This window comes from Cyprinodon tularosa, unplaced genomic scaffold (genome assembly GCF_016077235.1).
Source record: "Cyprinodon tularosa strain WSP-4 unplaced genomic scaffold, ASM1607723v1 ctg94, whole genome shotgun sequence".
NCBI lineage: Eukaryota > Metazoa > Chordata > Actinopteri > Cyprinodontiformes > Cyprinodontidae > Cyprinodon > Cyprinodon tularosa.
In genome coordinates this window covers 2,476,230-2,497,369 of record NW_024039718.1, presented here as the reverse complement: position 1 = coordinate 2,497,369, position 21,140 = coordinate 2,476,230, and the positions used below count along the sequence as shown (strand labels likewise).

At 35.8% G+C, this 21,140-nt stretch overlaps 1 protein-coding gene across 2 annotated transcripts in view; it reads right to left on the bottom strand.

The window, feature by feature from the left end:
- Positions 1–694: 694 nt before the first annotated feature.
- The window catches only part of LOC119776562 (potassium/sodium hyperpolarization-activated cyclic nucleotide-gated channel 1), an 89,051-nt gene continuing 68,605 nt past the window's right edge, over positions 695–21,140 (bottom strand). The window contains exons 6-9 of one of the 2 annotated variants that reach the window (XM_038275034.1): positions 19,984–20,224; positions 14,678–14,842; positions 7,653–7,716; positions 2,030–2,348 (exon numbers count right to left, since the gene is read on the bottom strand). In XM_038275034.1, coding sequence (XP_038130962.1) covers positions 2,162–2,348; positions 7,653–7,716; positions 14,678–14,842; positions 19,984–20,224 — 657 coding nt within the window. In that variant the 3' untranslated portion in view covers positions 2,030–2,161. Of the gene's footprint in view, positions 2,349–7,652; positions 7,717–14,677; positions 14,843–19,983; positions 20,225–21,140 lie in introns of both variants that reach the window. The other variant, XM_038275033.1, reaches the window with a different exon arrangement.

Sequence of the window (21,140 nt, the reverse complement as noted above, 5' to 3'; positions counted from 1 at the left end):
GAAAGGTAAAACATCTTGTTTGTGAATATAATACACTGAACTTAACTGATGTAAAAGCACAACTTGTTTTAGTGCTAAATATAACATACAGGCAGAGAAGAGCGAGGAAAGCATACATGCTCTTCAAGCCAACTTTTCTCTGAATCAAGTTCTGGTCGCTCTTGCATTAAGGTTTGCTCATCTCTTATGAAACATACGTATTATGCCATTTAACCTTTGTCGCATATAGATGATAGAAGTAAGACATTGTTATGATAGAGAATGCACAACACAGTATCTGTAAATCCTAGATCTACAAAACTATTTACAGCACACGTATAGGTATTTGTTATGTCACAGTCTATTGCATAATGGTGATAATCTTTAGTTTATAAATATTATAAATATACACAGAATTCTTTTTTTAAGGAACATTACGTAAGATCTCAACCATATGAAATCAGAAAGAAAAAAAAAATCAATATCATTCATTCATATTCAACTCCAAGCTCTTTCTTCATCAAAGAAATAAACAATGAAGCAGCATCAGTTTTACCTATTCCCTTTGGACCCATAACGCTGTCATGGTTTGAATGCGAGCCTGCCTTAGGGGGATATAACCATTCAACAAACTGTATTCTCATGAATGGGAGCGACTTAATACTCAGTTACAGTTTTTATTATGAGCACTGAAGCAAGTCTCACTAAATTATTCTTTTTTTTTTTTTTAAGAATTTGCTATTTTAAAAATTCTTTCTCAGAGTTCATTTAACTCATAATTATCCAATGATTCCTTCAACATTAAACATGAGAAGACAGTTTTTTGCTCTTCACTGAGTTAAATAAAATAAAAAAAGACATTGCATTCCAGTTAAAAAGAAATCAAAAATAAACAATAACAGTTAAATAAAAATTATGATAAAAAAACTTCATACATGATATATGATTTCATATATTTCTTAGAAAGGAAGACTCATATTTATACTACAGCTTTAAATTGCCTTTGCCAATATAGTAGTTGGATTTTACACACTTGCATCTGAACACACCCACTCTCTCAAACATCCATTCACATGTATCCGTATAATATACATTCTTAAGTTTAGGGAGACAAAAATTTCTAAAATATTATACAAGGGCTTACATACATATAAGATTTCTATGAGGTTACTTTAGAGGAAAGTTGGAGGGAAACAAATAAACTCATAAATCCCTCTTTTACCTCTTTTGTTCTATACCCATCTTAAAGATGAATTGAAACACATTTAAGTAAAAAAAAAAAAAAGAAACTCGATAGGACATATGGAATCATAAATTTGATGCAAACCGCATTTTGTCCTGTTCAGTCTCTGTACTGCTGAGGACAGAATCTCTTCTAGATCCAGGGGATTCCCTGTGCTGAGTGGAGGATGAGGATGCAGCTGCCACTGCCGCAGCCACCGAAGCGCCCGAACGCACCGGGGGCAATGCTCCCGACGACATCTGGCGGAACAGACTGACCCGCTGGGGCACCGTAGTGCGGATGCCACCTTGTAGACTTATTCCCTGGATGGCTGCTGCTGTCAGTGGCACAATGGAGGCCAGAGACTCCCCAGAGGTTTGATGAGCTCTGGGCCCCAGGGATGTGTCATGTGGCAGTGATGGTTGGGAGGCCGACAGGTGTCGGACATCTCGACTCAAGCTGCCAGACTGAAGAGCCTGGGTACTCTTGTGGATGTCTCCCCTCTGAGGTGAAGGGACCTGCTGCTGCGCCGCTGAGGTTGCAGCAGCAGTTGAAGTAGCCAGCTGCTGACCGAGCTGTTGCTGGGTGGGTAGAGATTGTTGGCCAATGGGCTGCTGGATAAGCGACAGCTGGGAGGCCGTTGGTGAACCATACTGGAAGCTCCGGTTAGCCAACGGGGTCTGAACGGGCGGGCTGCACATGGCCGCCGTGAAGGAGCAGGGTGACATGATTGCTCCCTGCTGCTGAAATGCTGTCTGTGAAGAGGAATTCAGGTTAATTTGGGAAAGACTGGGAGCTGGGAACCCCCCCTGTGCAGCAGCGGCGGCAGCAGCAGCAACTGGCAACATGCGAGCAACAGAGGCGTTGGCAATAGCCGAAGCACTATAAGTCATGGGTACAGAGGACTGCTGTAGCTGAGTGGTGCCAAAGGCGGTGGAGTAGAGTGGCTGGGCTGGTGAGTTAATGATGGAGTTTCCTGACATTGGAGTCGAGTTCATCCCGGTAACTGATTGTTTGCGGTCCACCATCATCACCATCTCCCTGTCCTGACGGATAATCTGCTTCAATATCTCGTTCTCCTGTGTGTTGAACACGCCGGCGTTCAGATCCTTCTGGAACTTCTGCAGCAGCAATGAGTTCTTCTTCCCTGTTGATACCCAATTAGGAGAGTTAACCAATGCAGCAACAAAAAACTTTTGGAGAAAAAAGAGAAGGGCAGGACCTCAGGCGACAAAGTTGCAGCTCGTAAGTTTCAGATCTTAAAAAGCATACCTAAATTACAGCTCTAAGCTGTTAAAGGGATGCATCGTTGCACACATATATATATATATATATATATATATATATATATATATATATATATATATATATATATATATATATATATATATATATATATATATATATATATATAGATATAGATATAGATATAGATATATATATAGATATATTTAAATAGAATCAGATCACTGCACCTAATTCAATCTCACAAACTGCATCTTTATAGACCCATTTAGCACTTCTACATTTTTTTAGTAAAAACTAAAATACATTTAACAGTCATAACTATGAGCAGATAAAAGATTTGACAAAAGTAAAGGGCACATAAGAGACAAAGATTATTTAGGGATGTGACATGATGACGTAGACAATGGGGGTGATAAGGTCAAAACACAGAGGAGCTATGGATGATTTACCCACACGCCACAATACTGGACACTTTTTAAAGGCGGAAATTAGAAATTCTAAGTTCTATTAATTAAATGACATAGCAGTCTATTTTACCTAGAATTTTGCTATAACATGTATTTAGTACTTTACGAAAAACCTATTTAGTCTTAATTTGTAAAATAATTGTAAATTATTTAGCTGCATTGACTCATTGTTACCGAAAATTACACCTCAGCTGAATGATGTGCAGTTGAAAATGAAGTCCATTTTGTTTTCTCTTTTTTTTTTGAGAAAATAAATTTAGTTTTATTATTAGTATAATGTTCTACTAAACTGTTAAAAAATATTACTTAGAAAGAACTAATGTTATTGGTACAGCTAGCAAGTATGTGTAAAAGTCTTAAACTAAATAAATTTTATGGTCAGGCTCAAATATGTAGAAAAAAATATAAAACTTTTTTAAACAGCAAAAACAAACTAATAATAATAACCCTAACCCCTGAGAATTTCAATAATAATACAGAATGATGAGAGAGCATTTTTAATATACATACGTTTAAAGGTTTAAAGAGTTAAATATTACTATGTCTTATTGCCCAGTCTATAAAATGGAAAAGCTAAGAGAAGTTGCCATTTATTATGCTAGCCTAAAATTTTTGTTTTTTTTATTGAGAATGTTTAAGGTCTGTAAGGAACATCTTGTGCCCAAATAAAAATGTTTCCAGTGTGTCAAAATGCTTTGGCTACAAATATAAATGTGGCTTATTACTTATTAAACAGCAAACTCTTGTTGCTTTTATAGGAAAAATTTAGCAAAAAGGAACAGCTCCCATCCAAAAGACTTTAGATTTAAGATTAAGATTTGATTTTACATTTAAGGTATCCATAACGTTTCCTTACAGAATGTGTTTCCTGAAATTATTGCTGTCCTTCTGTACCTGAAATCCATGAAACATTGTCAGTAAAGAAGACAGAGTGGACTTTCAGTGTGGTGAAGGTCTACACTTCAGTCAATCAATCATTTGATCCTGTCCCTGATGGTGGAGAATTTCTCCACATTGTTTACTGTTTGGAAGGATTTGCTTCACCCAAGGCTGCTGATAAGCCATGCATTCAGCTATAAGACAGAAGTTTGGAGCTGTAGCTTCCGAAAATGGATTAATCATACTTTGGCAGTATCAATTTTATTTTAGTTTTTTTTTTCAGAATCCAGCGCTCTATTTGATGCTGAAGACTTGGTTCAAAACAACCACTACAGGGTCTGGCAATAAAATACTAAAACAAACACAGGCTGACTTTGAAACAACTGTCAACTTACAATCTGGCTTACATGGCAATTTTAAAGGTGAAAGGGTCAAACCCTGTGGAGTGGAATGAAAATACATGGATTCATTATTTCAAACTGAGCTGTTTAATTTCTATGTCTCCCAGTAACAGATCTTTATTGGAAGCAGTTTTAACTCTTGAAAAAACAAAAACCAACATTTAATTTCAGAAAATGAAACCTTGCTTTGAAGGTATTTGTGATACAATCTCAACATACTGTACAATATTACTATATATATATATATATATATATATATATATATATATATATATATATATATATATATATATATATATATATATATATATATATATATATATATATATATATTTCTCAATTTCAAATCTTCATAGGATATCTTCTAATCCTTATTGGTCACCAAGATTTTTGAAGAGCTGCAGTTCATTCATGATGCAATTATCATCAGTACAAAAGAAAAAATGGCATTGTCATTAGCTCCTTAAACCTGGTTTCCATTTTCCAACACAGACCAGTGTCATTTATCTCATGGCTCTAAATGTTAAAATAAAAAATAAAAAATAAAGATTTAAGGTGACAATTTTAGAGGAAATATTCAGGCATAAGTCCTCATGAATTAAATGAAAAACATGCACTTCTTAAAAAAACATTTACCGGTAGCAGTTCAAAAACTTTTGCTACATTAGGATGCTGCAGCTTTCTAATAATTTAAATAATAAAATTAATAACATCATCTTTTAACATGGCACTTTTGGACAACAGGAAATGTCTCTACTTTTACTTCTAAAAAATAAACCTACAAACAAAATCAATGTACCGTACTTTAATGTAAGTTGTTGTAAAATTGTAGTAAAACATAAAGCTTTGATGTGTCTTTAATACCTTAAGTTTAATACCATTATACTGGAATTATTTTAAAACTTAGCAACACACCATTCAAGCACATGTAAAGCAAATGAAACACATAATGTTTAAAACCAAAACTGAAATAATGAAGGGTAAAATTTAATACAGGCATCTATTGTCTGAAATTATAGCATTTAAAAATGTAAGACTCTGAACCTGAGAATTGTTGTGTACAGTAATAAACAAACAGAAATCTGCTGGTGAATAGATTCATACAATTTTCAGGCTGACCAGCTGGGTAAAAGCCTAACTTTTTCTGCTCTGTAAATCCAATACTGCCTGGGTACTATCCCTATGAGAGTTGGGTGATGTGCTTAAAGGTATAATCTTTTCACTCAAGCTGCTAGACCAAAAGACCAAACTTTAGTAGCTATTTTTGTTCTTTAACATATGGTTATTTCGTAGTTTAGACCTCTCTTTACCAAAGTTGTTCAGTTACAGAAAGCAATTGTCCACAAGAGGAGGTAACTTTATTATGATAGGGATTCTGATTTGGTAAAAGGACAAACCCCACTTTATCACATGCCAAGAAGCTCAAAAATAATACAATAAACTTGTAAACTTTAAGCTAGGATAGTATTCTACATTCCATATGTAGGCTACTTCTTATACAGACTGCTGTTTGCTGGTATCTAATGGCAACATGACTAATAAATACAAATCAATATAACACTTTAAAACATTGACCTTTAGTCTTTTTTTTTAATATATATATATATAAATAATACTGTATCCCTCTGGTCTCAGTCAAGCATCTGCTGAGTTACAATCTCTTTTACAAATATTGAAAACCCTTATTTGCAGTTTTAAAAAATAATTTGGAATTTGCTAAAGTCAGTACCAGCATGTAAAAAGTATCCAAATTTCCAGAGTTGTGAACTTACTGAGTTCACAACTCAGTAAGTTACTTACTTTTTTAAAATAGAGTAATAATTTTTTTTAATAAAGAAAAATAAATAAAAAATAAGGACAGTGCCAAGAAAACAACAATCTCAAAATGAAAAGAGATAATCTTTACCAGATTTACTGTAGCTATTTTCCTTCTGTAGTCCTTAAAGATGGGGAGAATTTAAGAGGAATAATGTCCTATTGTTAAATCTTTATACAATCTGTTCATTTGATGATTAGTGATCATTTTCAAACATACTTCTAAACTGTAAAGAAATATTTATGGGTAAAAGGTAAGATAAAAATGTATTCTATAGACAAATGCAAACATTATGCATTATAAACAAACTGTGGTCTGGTAGCATCAGTAATCACACTTTTGGATAATGCATAACGCCAACACATGCTGTGACTCTGCCATTAAAACAAATAGAACAATATATAAATTAAATATCTAGAATTTTTAATGATACTATTTTCCATTGGCTGCATTTCATTTCAGACAAACTGGAACAGAGTGAAAAAGCTATAGATGTGGCTATTTAAAATGTCCTATTTGTGGGGGGAAATGTGAATGCTGAATCCTCCAGGCTAAAGAGGAGGGACAAGCCTGCTGTTATCGCCATAAAGTTAAAAAGGCAACATCTGTGATGGCACGGAGGTGCAGCAATGCACATGACAAGTGAAAGTTCTGCACATCTGTGAAGGTCTAATTTATGCTGATTATTATTTACAGATTCAAGAAAAGAAAAAGAAAAAAAAATCCCCAAAACGGTTAAAGGAAACTTTAGTTTTTATTCTTTATATTTAATATAGTTCTGAGTTTTAAATTAAAAATCAGTTCGGATGTGTTATGTCTTATCATTGCTTCTTTCACTTTTCAACATTATTCATAAAAATTCCAACTTAAAAAACATTTACCTCTCTGTCCCAGTTTATCATAATTAGCATTTAAATTGAGATAAAAAAAAAACTTTGATTAGTTTCCAGTTTTTTATAGAAGAGGTAGGATATCCAAAACTTGTATGTAAAACATGTGGCGGCACATAGAATCTGAATTAAATTTCTGCAGTAGCCTGCTTTTATTAGGCATGTTTAAGCAGGAAAACAGGGACCTGAACATTTTACCTGCATAAGGTCATGCATTTTTATTTTTTTATTTTACACACGACAGAACAGACGGGTCAGACAATCAGAAACAAACTTTTAATTGGGTGAAAACATGAATAAATAATGAAATGAAACCTTGAAAGCTGAAATGAACTGTATGTGGTGTTGTATTAGTAAAATTCTTACTAATTTGGAAATATGATTTTTCTGAATACACTTTCAGGAAAGGATACAAAGAAAACATTGATAGTTAAAACAATCACACCTTACCATAAACTATATATTTTTTTTCATTTAGGAAAAAATGGCATGTAGAACTGGATGAAATTCCTTTGTTTCTTTGATTGTCTTAGTTGCTGATATTTTAATGTGTCCATCAGAATGTAGGAAATTCTGGTGTGGGTAACTTAAGTTATGTGTTTAGGATGCAAAAATCAAACAGATAATGTAAACTTCAGCAACAAGTCAAGCTGTTGTGATGATAATTTTTGCAGACTGGATTTATTTAGCAAGGCTGAATGTGTTAAATCTGGCCCTGTCCAAATACTGGAATCAGAATAAGAAGTTTACCTGGTGCCTACTCGTCGGCCAGGGCATTCTTGAAAACGAGATGAGCTCGTCTCAAGATGGACTCCTGGTCAAACAGTTTTTAGATAGATGAAGGATAACGTCAAAGGTGCAACAAAATATTGTTCTCAAAGCATGGTTATTTTTCTCTTTTTTTTTTTAAAGAGCAAGACAAGCAGATTACCAAATGCAGTCAATACGTAGAAACGATACAACCAGCACTGATCATGACAAAATACCTTCCATCGTATGAGACAAAACCCCTTTCATGATTAGTCTGAAAGGACAAATCTGTTCTGCAGCACCCTGACTGGGTCAGTGTGCAGAGCTTTCGCTGTCCAATATATAGTGATAGTGAAAATCTAACTCATCTGGCAGTTCGTATACAAAAGGGCAAATATTGGTTAATCAGCTGACATTTAAGGGCACATAAAAAAACATATACTACCCTGAAGAACGTACTGTGAAAATAAGTTAACTGTCTTTCTGATTTATGCAAATTTGCAGCATTGAAGAATATTTCTATTTAATTAATCCTGAAAGCAGGGTGAGTCAATGCTTTAGTGTCGTAAATGTCACATTACAGCTAAAAGGTAATGGGGAATTGTTGCAGAAATAAAGATTTTGAATATTTGTTCTGAATAACTTTTTCTAAGTATTGTTTCACAGAGCCTGCCAGGTGTCAAAATAAATCTAGAGGTCAGAAAAACATCCTTCAGTTTGAAAACTTCAATTCTTCATCCAAAATATAAAGCTTTAAATAAGCAGACCCTACTGTCTATATTTTCTGAACGTGGATCTAGCTGTTCCTGCCTTTAACTGTGAGGAATATCTTTGTCCTTTAGGTCCATATTAAGTACTGCAAGCTTTGTTCTTGTTTTTCTTTTTAGCCACAGTGATGAACAGAGTGGTTGTTGCTACGAGCTATTTGTACTTTTATGACTTTCAGTTAAGAAGGAAATAATCATCACTGGTTTTGTTTTCTTAGCTAGATGTATGCTATCACGTATATCTTAGCTATATGTGATATTGATGTAGTTGTATTATGGTAGGTTGTAAAGTGCCTAAAACTTCACAATAAAATAAACCCCCATCTTTATTGTATTGTATTATTAAGTGCAATCGTTCTTTTTTCTCAAATGTTATGTTTGGCTATACAATCTTCCTTTTCTAAAATGTAACATCGGCTTTAGAACAAATATATTCAAGCTGCTCCATTTTTAGTCAATTCAATCAATACGTTTCAGTGCGTTTGCAGATCATCAGAGTAATTTTTAACAAATATGATACCAACATTTGTGTTGTTGTTAGCTCACATATGTTTTCAACATTGTTTCTTTTTTTTTTTCTCATTATTGTTTGATCCTGAACACTGTCCTTAGCATAGTGATAAAATGCAGTTGATGTTGTTCAGGATCTTTTGTAGCCCTTTCACACTGGCCGAAAAACCAGTTTAAACCTATGAACAATCTGCTTTTAGTGGCAGTGGGAACAGCTCACTAATCCAGGTCTACCCGGGTCTAACGTTTCGGCAAGCGACCCATGTTAAAATCGCCTTGGCTGTGATCGGCATGCAGTGAGAACACCTGACCAGGGTTAACCCCTAAATTACGTGACACCATGAATGCAACGTATGGACGGAAAACAACTACGATTACTTTCAATGAACATGGTAAGAGGGACTCAGAAAGATAAAAGACTGAAATAATAGAGTAGTGACGACACTCTGGTTCCCGTCCATGTTACTCTCCACGATTTACTCCCGTGAGTTCAGTGTTCACATTGTCAACATTATTAACACTCACTCACCAAGCGTGATGCTGGGTGAGTGACAGACAGTGGTAGGGGACAGTGGCCACGCAGCACGCCAACAAGGGGTTAGACCTTTTTCGGTCAAAATGTGAAAAGAGCCAAAAACTGATGGTTAGCGGGTAAACCCGGTTTTGAAAAACCTGGGTTTTCAGTGGAAAACCAGCTTCAGATGGTTGATGGATAAGTCTGAAGTGCCCTTGGAGACATTGGCTGTAAAATTAAAGCATAAAGTATTTCACTGTGGTTCAGTATTGTCCCAAAACCTTTAAATTCATCTGCAACGTTTTTTCAGACTGATTTATGTTAATGACTTTGAATGTCATGTATTCTTGAACTTCCTTAGATAGGGTCAAATTGTGTTGCTCTCTTTCAATGTTTACTACTTTTTTTTGCATCTGTGGTTCTAGAACAGCACACCTACGCGCCACTCAACTTCGCTCTACTCAGCAAAAAAACTGTTGTGGTTCCATTGATTCAGTGATCCCTGGAGGTGAGGTATCAAGCCACAAATCTAGCTGTCAGTGGTGACATTTATGGCTTGTTATTCCTCTGCTACCTTGGCAAACACTTCGTCATTTATCTAAGCCTAATATACTGCTGTAGAAAATCGCAGTCTTCTATGATTCACATGAAGGCATGCCATCGTTGCACCAAGGGTTAGACGTGCTGTTTGCTTGTGAGGATTACATGGCTTGCCTGTAGTGTAGCCACTTTGAAAATGGCAGTTATTTTTTAGCTCACAGACTCATAAAATTGACCACTCACATGGTCAATCAGGCCAGCAGTGTCTTCAGTCTGTTCCCAAAACAGACTGAAAGGATTGGACAGTCCCAAGTGGAGATATAGAAAACAGTAATTAGTGATTACTTCATGTTGAGAGAAGGTTTCCAGTTAAGTTCTAAGTGATGTATTGTTTTTTCTAATTACGGAGTAATCAACTCAACCTTTTAAAACTGCTTTTAGTATCTAAGCTGTTATCTAGTTTTGCTGAAGGTATCTTTGTGATAAAAATATGCTCTCTGAGAAAATAGAGGGTTTAAAGCCAATGACTAAATGTGAATGGCTGGACTTTGGTGTAAAACGTTTTACCATTTGTATCGTAATTTCATCTTATCACACTGATCAAGTGGACTAAATTAGTACGGATAAAATTTGAGACTTTTTGATACTCTTAATTGGATATAAGTAAAACTGTGACTTATAAAACTTATTCCAAGGATTAATTACCATCTAAGCAAACATTTAGCCACTAAAAAGCACTAAATAATCTCCTCATTACAGAAGAATACTATAGTATACACTGTAGTTTGATTTAAATCACCAGTGACACTGGTTATGGCTAAGGAACAGTCATTAAAACACGTAAGGGTAAAGAATAAACAATAAAAATGTATTAAATAATATCATAAAATCTTGTATTTCTTTGTAATTGACATGGAAATTAAACACAAACGTCAAATAAAAAAAATCCTAAATTTAAGAAAATATTTGGTTGTTTGCAATTAAATAGTAATGGCATTCAGTAAATCATACAAGGATATTACTTTTTTCATTCAACTAAGAAATGTTTCTAACCCAATATGAGACAGATATCACTCAAAAGACTAAAAACATCTAAAACAATATTAATAAATCAAACTGTTCTTTTGCATTTTACAAATTAAAATATGTAATGTGGATCAGTCTTCATAGACATACATAGTCATTAGAAATAATTTTGTTGAAATTACTTAAAAAAACAATTATATAATTCTTGTGACAGTTGACTGGGTTTTAGGATGTTGGTACTTTTAAAATTTGTCTTTAAGGTTAGAAGACCTTTGCCAACACCTCAATCTTTTCCTTCACAGATTCTCTATCACATTCAAGTCAAGTGTCTGGCTGTGCAACTCCATATCCTTACCATTAATTCTAGTTAAAGGAAACACTGGTGAAGCTCCAGCTATATGCTGATGACACTGTTATTTATGTCTCTGCCAAGATTCCATAGAAGGGTGTAGAGCTTCTAAATTGGCAATGGGTCAGGGCTCCTCTGTAATTGGAGGATACTAGCTTATCTTTGAACTGTTTTAAAACAGTATCTTGGTCAGAGAGACTGACTTACACATGGTGTGGGCAAGTCTAGTAAGGCTCAGAGACTCTCTGGTCTAAAACAGACCAGACCAATCCCAGCGTGCACGGTAAGAGTTTATGCTTGCACCAGATTAACCAATAATGCAATAGCACTTTCTTTTACCATAATAGCCATTTTATCTGTAATTTGGCAATGGAGTTTTAATTATCTTTACATTTTAATAACTGGCTGCTGTGGCTGGCTAAGATACCAAAATAATCCTCATGTCTTTTTCATTGAGACAATAGTCAATGGACAATTCTCCAGATACAATATACTCTAAATGGAGTGAAATGAGTAGATAAATCAAAATATCAGCAAGTTGTCTCGGACTCCCATCCCAAATTCAAAGGTCATACAAAGAAAAAAGAAAAGACCAATCTAAACTGTTTTGGAAAATCTTGCTTGTTGACTGATGCAGCCAAGATATCCTTTCATGCAATGACATGACAATAACTTTAATAAACATTTTAAGCAACCTTTATCTCCAACGAGTGAAAATAATTTAGGTCAGAAATGTGAAAATTATACTCAGATATCATTGATTCCTCTACCATCATTTCATGTTTCTCATTTCCATAAACACAAACGCTATTTATATCTCTGGGTTCATTCTGACACCAAGCGTTTTGCAGGGCTCTGTGGGTTTTTCTTATAATCGTGTAGTAAGCTGCAAGTGCTTACTAATTGATCCATGCATTAATCAGTCAGCACCTTGTGTCATTTGTCAGGTAAAGCTGTAGAAAAACACAACACCGAGGAGCATATACCAACTCTGGAAGATATCATTAGTAGATTTCTAATTAAATAATACAACTTGATAACCGAGAGTTTTTTAATTTTATAAAATTTCAACAATTCTGAAATGATCTGATCTGATCTAACACAGCTATTACAATAAAAAAGCCAGATTTATATCAAATAAATCTTAGTTTCAAGCCAAACCATATATATTAAAACATTTGGGTATTGTCTTTATATAAATGAAACAGTATATTGGTGTATTTTCTTGTCAAACTATGGGAGAAATATACCAACAAGCAATTCATCTCCGTTCTAAACAACAATGTGAATTGATAGACTTAACTTTGATATAGCTGTATTACATTTAAATAGAGGTTTTTGAGAATCACAGCTTCGTGAATTATTCTGACTTAAGCAGTGTACATTTTAGGATTTTAGAGGCGAGACTTTACATGTGAATTTCAACAACCAGTCCATATTCCATTTTTGTCACATAAAATATAAATATATTTCTAGCTAATATAGTAGGCTTGTCTTTTTTAGACAAGCCTACTTGTCTAAAAAAGTAGGCTTTTTTAGCCTACTTTTTTAGACAAAAAAGGCTTTTTTAGTGTTGTCTATATTTAGACAACACTACTTGTGACATCAGCTGTTCAGAGGAATGCTCCATAAACATTTACAGTGTTGTCACTTCTGCAAAGCAAATGTGACTTGGCCTAAAAGTAGCTGAATGGTGATTCAGACATTTATGGTTCAGATGGAACAGTTTGATCAGATTTCAAGGAAACTACAATATAAGCAAACCCAGTTATTAACCAGTTTTTACATACATGTGCCCTTTTGTAACTGTGAAATGTCTGTGTTGTTAAATGTAATGATTACGTATCCTTCTCTAAATCTGCCATGGCAGAGTTAATCATGTATTCTTCTATAAATTAGTTTGACTGTAATTGACCTATTCCTTGACAGTGTAGCAGGGTGCCTTGCAACAATATTCAAACATTTGTACTATGCCAAATTTTATGAAGTTGAAACATAAGTTTGATTGTATTTTGTAAGGATTTTATGTGATAGACCAAAAAAAGCAGCATAAAAGTATGAAGTGGAAGAAAAGGATATATGGTGCACATTTATCTTTAATGCATATCTCACAAGGGTGCATGCATTTTAGTTACCCCCTTACTATGATATACTTAAATACAATCCAGGTCACAAAGGGTTTCCTCAAAAATAATTATTAAGATAAATCTTATTACGGTAATACCCCTGTCAGATTTAAATTTCTAATTATTTTTTCATTACCCCAAAATGTTAGTTTCTGTTATTATTGAAACAGAGATCTCTTAAACATCTGTATTGGTCTAACTGCTTTTAAAATCTTACATTTTAAATCTCTTAAATCAAATATTTTGCACGTTTCTATTGGTATGCGGATAATTAATCTATAATCTGATAGATTCTCTTTGAGGTTATAGTTATGAATGCAGGGCTGCATCACTATTAAAAACCGAAATTAAAAGATTACAATAAATTAAACTTTGTCAGGGGTATTAATTTTGATCTAACCTATGTGCAGCAAATAGTTTAACTGTGTGCAATCTCAGAGTAAGAGGAGCTGTGAAATCCCCAGATGTTTGTTAGAGACCAGGGTACATACACTTTATTCAAGTGAACCTTGGATAAAGTGGGGAAGTTAAGGGTTACATTAGTAAGCTCCTTTCTGCTAATCTATCACATAAAATCATAAGAAAATATATTCAAGTTCGTGTTGGCAGTGGAAAAAAATCAAAAAAGTTTAACTGCTATCAATACTTTTGCAAGGCACGGTATGTTTAACTGATCAGGAGCCTGCTTGACAGTCAACTGAGCTACACCAGATGGTAACATTTCTCTTAGCACTGATTTTAATTTAGTTAGAAATCTGTAATTAGGTGGGGTGCTGCTCATACCCAGGAGTTTGGATGAGTGTACAGAGAGCCAGACACACATGCACGTGAGGTTAGCTTCCATCCACTAGGTGGCTTCCAGTGGGGGGTCAACACCAAACCAAAGAAGGGGGCGACCAGACTCCCTCCCTGATTGCAACATGCACCGCCTTCCAATTAATCCAACCACAAAATGCTACTTTTGCTCATTAGAGGATTAATACTTGTTACAACAGAACGGATTTGAATTTTTTTTTAAGTGGCGAAAGTAAACAAAAATGGTAGCATACATGTCATGCAACACAAGATGGCACACACAATGCTTTTATGAGGAAATAAGGGCAATTGGGATCTGATTAGGACAAGACAACAAGGCATAATGACGGGCAACAGATTCAACCAATTAGCCACAAGAGAAAATAATGGTGTCTTACCAATGCGGTCCAACCGGTCAATGGCGACAGTTTCAAATGCACGTCGCATCATGGGGTACTCTTCAAGCACCTCATTGAAATGGTCCACAGAGAGGGAGAAGAGTCGACAGTAGGTGTCTGCCCGAACGCTTGCTGTCCGTCTGCCCTTGGTGAGCAGACAGATCTCTGCATGACAGTGACACAAGAGGCACAAATAAAAACACATCAAGGAAACAGCAGCAGGACTGAAGTATACAGAAGGCGATAAAGGAAATCGTCCCAGTAATTACTGTACACATTATCATATAGATGAATCTGTGGGAACAAAGAGTTAGGGAGTAGAAGAGCTAATGTGAATGTAAATAAATTGAGAAGCTCATAAGCACGTCTGTCACACTCTTTGTGCCAAAATCATTTATCATCCTGTAGAGGGATAATAGTCCTGTGATATAAAACACTAGTTGGTGTTAGAGTCAGGCTCCAAAGCACTGCGCCAGTTTAAAATATAATCAGTAACTAAAGACAGGGATGACTTTACAGCATCTGTGTATCCCCTGTTCACAATGCATCAAAACACAAGGACAAGAGCTGAACAATACATCAGCAACAAATCTATGTTCTCATCATAGTCCTCGTTAATCACGTTTATCACATTACCCCTAAGCAGACACAATATTGGTTAGCGCCCCCACTTCCCACCTCAAATAACACTGAATTATTGTCTACAGCACAATTACAAATCCATATTTAGAAATAAGCCTCACTCCTCAAATGTCATAACAGTTACCCACTAATAACATACACTGCAAGAACAAGATTATGTCAAATTTGTTGCCTTGATTAGAAATCTGCGCAGCTTAATCTTGACAAATATTGTGGATGGATCATTTCCTCTCCTGATGCAGTGGGAGTTACCTATAAAACTGTTCAACAGTTGAGCGCTTGATCTTCATGGGGAGGATGCGTCAAAGTTAAATCTCATTTATGGAATGCACAAGATCTGTCTGCACTTAAAGCATATTTACTCTGCTCAACATGCCAGTTCCTTGAAGTGGCAAAATACAACTGTAGGACCTGTTCTTTAAAATTTAAGGCCCTGTCTATTCTACCTTAGGTGCAAAACATAAGGCTATTGTTCTTTTTGTACATCTGTCCACATGCAATATGACGTGAATAGGCAGTGACATAACCGGATTTTTTTTCAAAATAAGATAAAAAAATTTAACTCTGACAATAAAGTCCATCGCTGGGCTTGATATTCATAGAATTTTATAAATGATGGCACAGGGTCCCATTTTTCACACATCCAGTCGGTTCAACTTAGGGTTATCCTTTTTTTTTTTTTAGATTTATATCCTATCCTGTCTTGTCCAGCTTAATGACTGACAGGAAAACATGAACAATGAAAAAGAATTCACAAATACATTTGTTTTGTAAAAAGTCCTAGCATTACTGTACTGTACAGTACTGTACTGTTTTGACCATGCTCAGCATTTTCATAATTTCAATGTTTTTTGTGTAGTTATTGTCAGCTTTATGCCACCTTAAATTCCAGCCTTGGTATTACACTGTTATAAATTTTTCAGTTTTAAATTCCTAAATTTTGAATCTCTTGGATAATGCAGACATAGATACTGTAAACAGAAATTACCTGTTATAAAAATATTCAGGGTAGCAAAGACTGGAATCCTAACAACGTTAATTCTAATAATTCTGCCAATAATTTGAACGCTTGCGTTCACTCAAAGTATTTGCACCAAGCATAAAGCATTTTTTCCCAAGTGGCCAGAAAATCATTGAAAACAACAATACTGATTTGAATGGGAAGTGATGTTGATGTCATGGCGAAAAATCTGAGAGTGTTATGACCCAAAGGCACACTGTTCGTTTGAAACCCTTCATCCTAATGGTTCACAATACAGGAGGACATCGTAAACAGCAGGTACATTAGTTAATGAAAAAGGACTTCAGGAAAGCGTCATATTTTTTTCTTATTTTCTATAAGGAGAGCCACATAAAATGTGTTTTTTCAAACATTAACATTCATGAGATAAGATAGTATTTGCAGTGCCTCACTGAAACAAAAGATACATATATTTAGATAGACTACACCCTCATCATCTGACCTGTATTTGTTCCAACGCTATAATCTCCATTTACATTTGCACCTGTACACAGTCTATTACTTTCCTTCACGTGGCCAACCTTAACCTGTTACGGTGTAATTTTTCTTGGCTCTGCCATTATAAATCATAGAAGCAGGGCACAAAATGTGCAAGATGTGCAAGCAGCACTGTCTCAAGCTGTGAGTTTGAAGAAAGTGTTAGAACTGCTGTAATGGAAGGCAGGCTTTACAGCGAGAGGTACCTTACATTCAGAGAACAAGAGAAGCTGCCGGAATAATGCGTCATGTAACATGTGGTTTGAGTCATGTGAGAGATAAAAGAATCAAAACAAGTACAGATGGTGGTTGGTCTGTATTTAAATCAGCATGCTATGCAACTAATAAGCTTATATGACGGCAATGGTAACATTCAGAGATAAATGCGATACCCTAAGATCCTGCTAAAGTGAACAGCTGAACAGCAGTTGGTGAGTCGGCAAATCTTTCTCTAATGCTAATATAGACAAATGACAGCTCTTGCAAAGTTTTAACTGACATAAACATTAAAGTAAAGATTATTGTTTCCTTTTATCAAAAACTTTAGTCATCAAATGCTAAATTATGCTAAATATAAAAAGATTTAAATACTTGTCAGTTAGTATTTCATGTTTATTCTTAAATACCAATTGTTTTGATATCACAACACAGTTAACTTTTCCAAGGTCAATAATACATTTCTGTATAGCTGAGAAACCGAGGTCAGAAAGGTGATGCTGACACAGTGATTTATTGTGCCACAAGATCCTGCTTTAGTGATTTATCTGACTGCCGTGTTCTCCGGGTTACCACCATACGATTATACAAATTCAGAAGCCACTGTGTTCTGTGGTCCTTGTTTTCAAATCTCTGTGGCAGTCCTGAAAAGAACTCCTCTGAAATATCTTCCCTGTCAGTTTAAAAAAACTCTGGTGTTACTGTGGGTTTGTGAACGTCAGGGACCTGTTATCACTCTTCATGACGTTGCGGTTTGACACATTTCTGTTGTGCTGTCACAAAGGATAAGCCCACTCCTGGAGCGTTGTGGATAATTTACCATCACATCATGTGTCACGTATACACTTGTGGCAACCAGCTTCCTCCCCTTCTGAGTGAGGAGGGTATGCCTTGTATGACTCAGAAACTGAAGCCCAAAAGGGATTCTTTCTCCTGTCTTATTGTTCTAGCATCATACAGTATAATTCCTAAAGGCACACAGTGGCTTCACTTCCAAGCTGTGTGATAGTAATGTGCAATCCCATCAACCTTGGCCCCAGAGGTGATATTATTTCAACATACAGGTGTAGTAACGACCATGACTGAAGGTGTTCTGTGACCTACTGCCTCCCCAAATGTCCTTTTCATCATTATGCTATTAGTTCCCTGTTTTTTTTTTCTACAGGAGCAATTCCAGATGGTCTCTGACTCTCCTGAAGAGTGAATCATTTAAAATTTAAAGGCACCTTACTGTAAGTATTCGCACCTTTTGAATCTTTTTCCATTTTTGTCATGTGGCAATAAAACTATATATTATATGATAAAGGAACACATATTCAAAGTTTTATTTTAGTCAATAAGTTTATAAACTTTGGCAAAAAATTCTTCAATAATAAGGCCTTTATTGTAGTGTTAAAAGAGAACCACACTATGTCTTGATGGTAATTTGCTACAAGCCAGTCAAGGAACATAGACATGGGAAAGCAAATGCTGTGAAAGCAAATACTTTGGGCAGATGAAACCATAACTGAATGTTTTGACACTTTTTGCACTACAAAAAAACAAAAAACAAATCCAGAACAAACACTGTAAAACATCCATTCAAATCAGTATTAATGTTTGCTTTTCTTCAAGTTGAGCCACAACACTGTTAGGATGGCATATACCTGAAACTCAAAACATGGCAGGCTCTAAGGATAATCTGTTATGGGACACACGAGACTTCAGACAGGCAGTGAAGATAATCTACCAGCTGGACGTTAAAAAGAAAAATACAATCAGAGCCAAAATGAAACAGATCAAAGCTAATTTTGTGAAGAGTAGTAGTGGAGCAGAGAAGTCTTGAACATTTTTGTTTACTACTGTAATTCTTTCCATCCAATCTGACTGAGGATGAGATATTCTGCAAAAAAAAATCTGTCTTTAGATCTGATAGCTGGTAGAGACGTGGCTTAAAGACTTCAGCTTATTAGAATATAATATTCAGGGTTCTTTGTCAAATAATTAGTTTAAATGAATTAAATAATGTGTCCTTTTTGACTATCGATATGTTCTACTTTAATTTAGTTAAACAAGAAAGAAAAAAAAAATCTTGGAGGTTTATGGGACAAAATGCAAACAGGCCGAAGAAGTATGAATACTTTTTCAAGGTGCTGCTTTTTGTGTTCTTTTTCCTTTTGAAGAGAGCTGTAGTGACATTTGTAGGGGATGCTGGGTAGGAAAAATGGATTTGGATTATTTAACAGGGAGACTTCTTGTTTCTTTTCTGATTTTCTGCCTCCCTTAGCTTGTCAACGAGGCGCGCAGTGCATTCAACAGACACACCAAAGGGAAGGTATTCTTAGACTTCTTACCCTCCTCCCATAGCAGGGGTGAACACAAGATAAAATATGCGAGACGGCCTAAAATAGGAAACTTTGCTTTCCTCTCAAAAAGACAGCAACGTCTGCATGTAAATTTTGTTGAAGTAAACCAACTGCAATGGAATCAGGAACGACATCTTAAAAATTTATATCTGGAGCATTGCAGAGAGAATTAAGATTAGAGATTTAGGACAGTGATAGGATGAGAACAGCAAGGTGCTCCTGACGTCAAGCAGAGGAGTTTTCACTGGCTAGTGTTAAGTAAATCTGGAGAAGGCGAGGAGTTTAAAATTTCTAAGTTGAATGTGGGGGAGGGACCTCTGTGTGTCTTTAGGGATGCCTGATCCGTGCCTTGGCCAACACCAGCAACCAGATGAGAGGTTATGTAATCGCAGAAGCTGACTAATGTCTGACACTGGTTTATTGACATCTACAATAACTTCCAACAGAATCAAACACAAGCTTTAGTCTGCTTTCTATATAAGCATGTTACATATACACTGCGTGATTTGGAGCAGGCTGAAAGGATGCTGTAATCTGATTTTGCATTTTTTATGTGACTATAAAGAAAAGACATTTTATGGAAAATGTGTCTCTTTTTTTCTTACCTCCAAAGTAGGATCCATCCGTTAGTTTCATCTCCTTGTTGAACTTGGTGATGACGCTAACAACGCCATGCTGAATAAAGTACATCTTCTTTCCAACTGTGCCTTCCCTTATTATATAGTCATTAGGCTGGAAAACCTCAAACTTCAGCTTGCTCAGCATCCCTGTCACAAAGTTGGGGTCAGCATTGGCGAACAGAGGCATAGTGGCCACGAGCTTACGGCAGTTGAAGTTGACAATTTCCTGGCAGGGGAAGAAAGGGAAAGTGTTTGATGAAACGGAAGGGTTCATGCCATAAATAATTCACCTATTTCCACCTAAACACAGCGGAAAACAAGCACTGGTTAGGTGGTCGGACACATCCCCCCCTTTCATCTCTGAACCGCTATCTGCAAACATAAATGAAATTGGACACACAGTGCTGATTTAGGCTTAATACTTCCAAAGCACCTCCCATATCTCTCATGAGAGGAAACTTTTTGGCACATAAATCAGATCCTGATGAGTTTGCCCTCTGGTGCCGGCTGCAAGCCATCTCGCTGGTCTCATCCTGTCCCCTCATACGCAGCAGGAGATTAGGAGCTTGTTGTCTGTTTGTCTGTTGCATCTCTGTTGCTGTGCAGATGGGAGGCCGGGGCACTTGGCAACCGCAGCGATGTGTTGTTGACCCCACATGAGCGATAACCCTCCTCCAGTGACAACGGGACATTAACAGGATGATAACCAATCTCTGCGATGTTTGCTGGCTACATCAGTGTAATGGAAAGGAATTTCAGGACGGCCTCAGATGTGTTTTTCAGCAAATGTCATGGAGTTCTGACCTCAATCAATCGCCAGAACTAATGAATTAGACAGGAAGTAGTTTTCGTAGCTGGCCAGCATTCATGCCTGGGATTCAATCTTTTTCTATGACTCTTCTAAAGTTTGTAATATTGCTGCTGGACAGAAGCACTAGGAATTGCTGTAATGTGATGCTCTCTATTGACTAACAGGGATTACATGTGTTTTTATAGCGTCCTTGAATGTAACATCAAAGGTGATTTTTTCCCCTTACATTTCCAGTAACTGATCACCTGAAACAGGTTGGTTTTTACAGTTCATAAAACTTAAATGAGATAATACTGAAATTAGTAGAAAGCATTTTCAAAATTATTTAGTT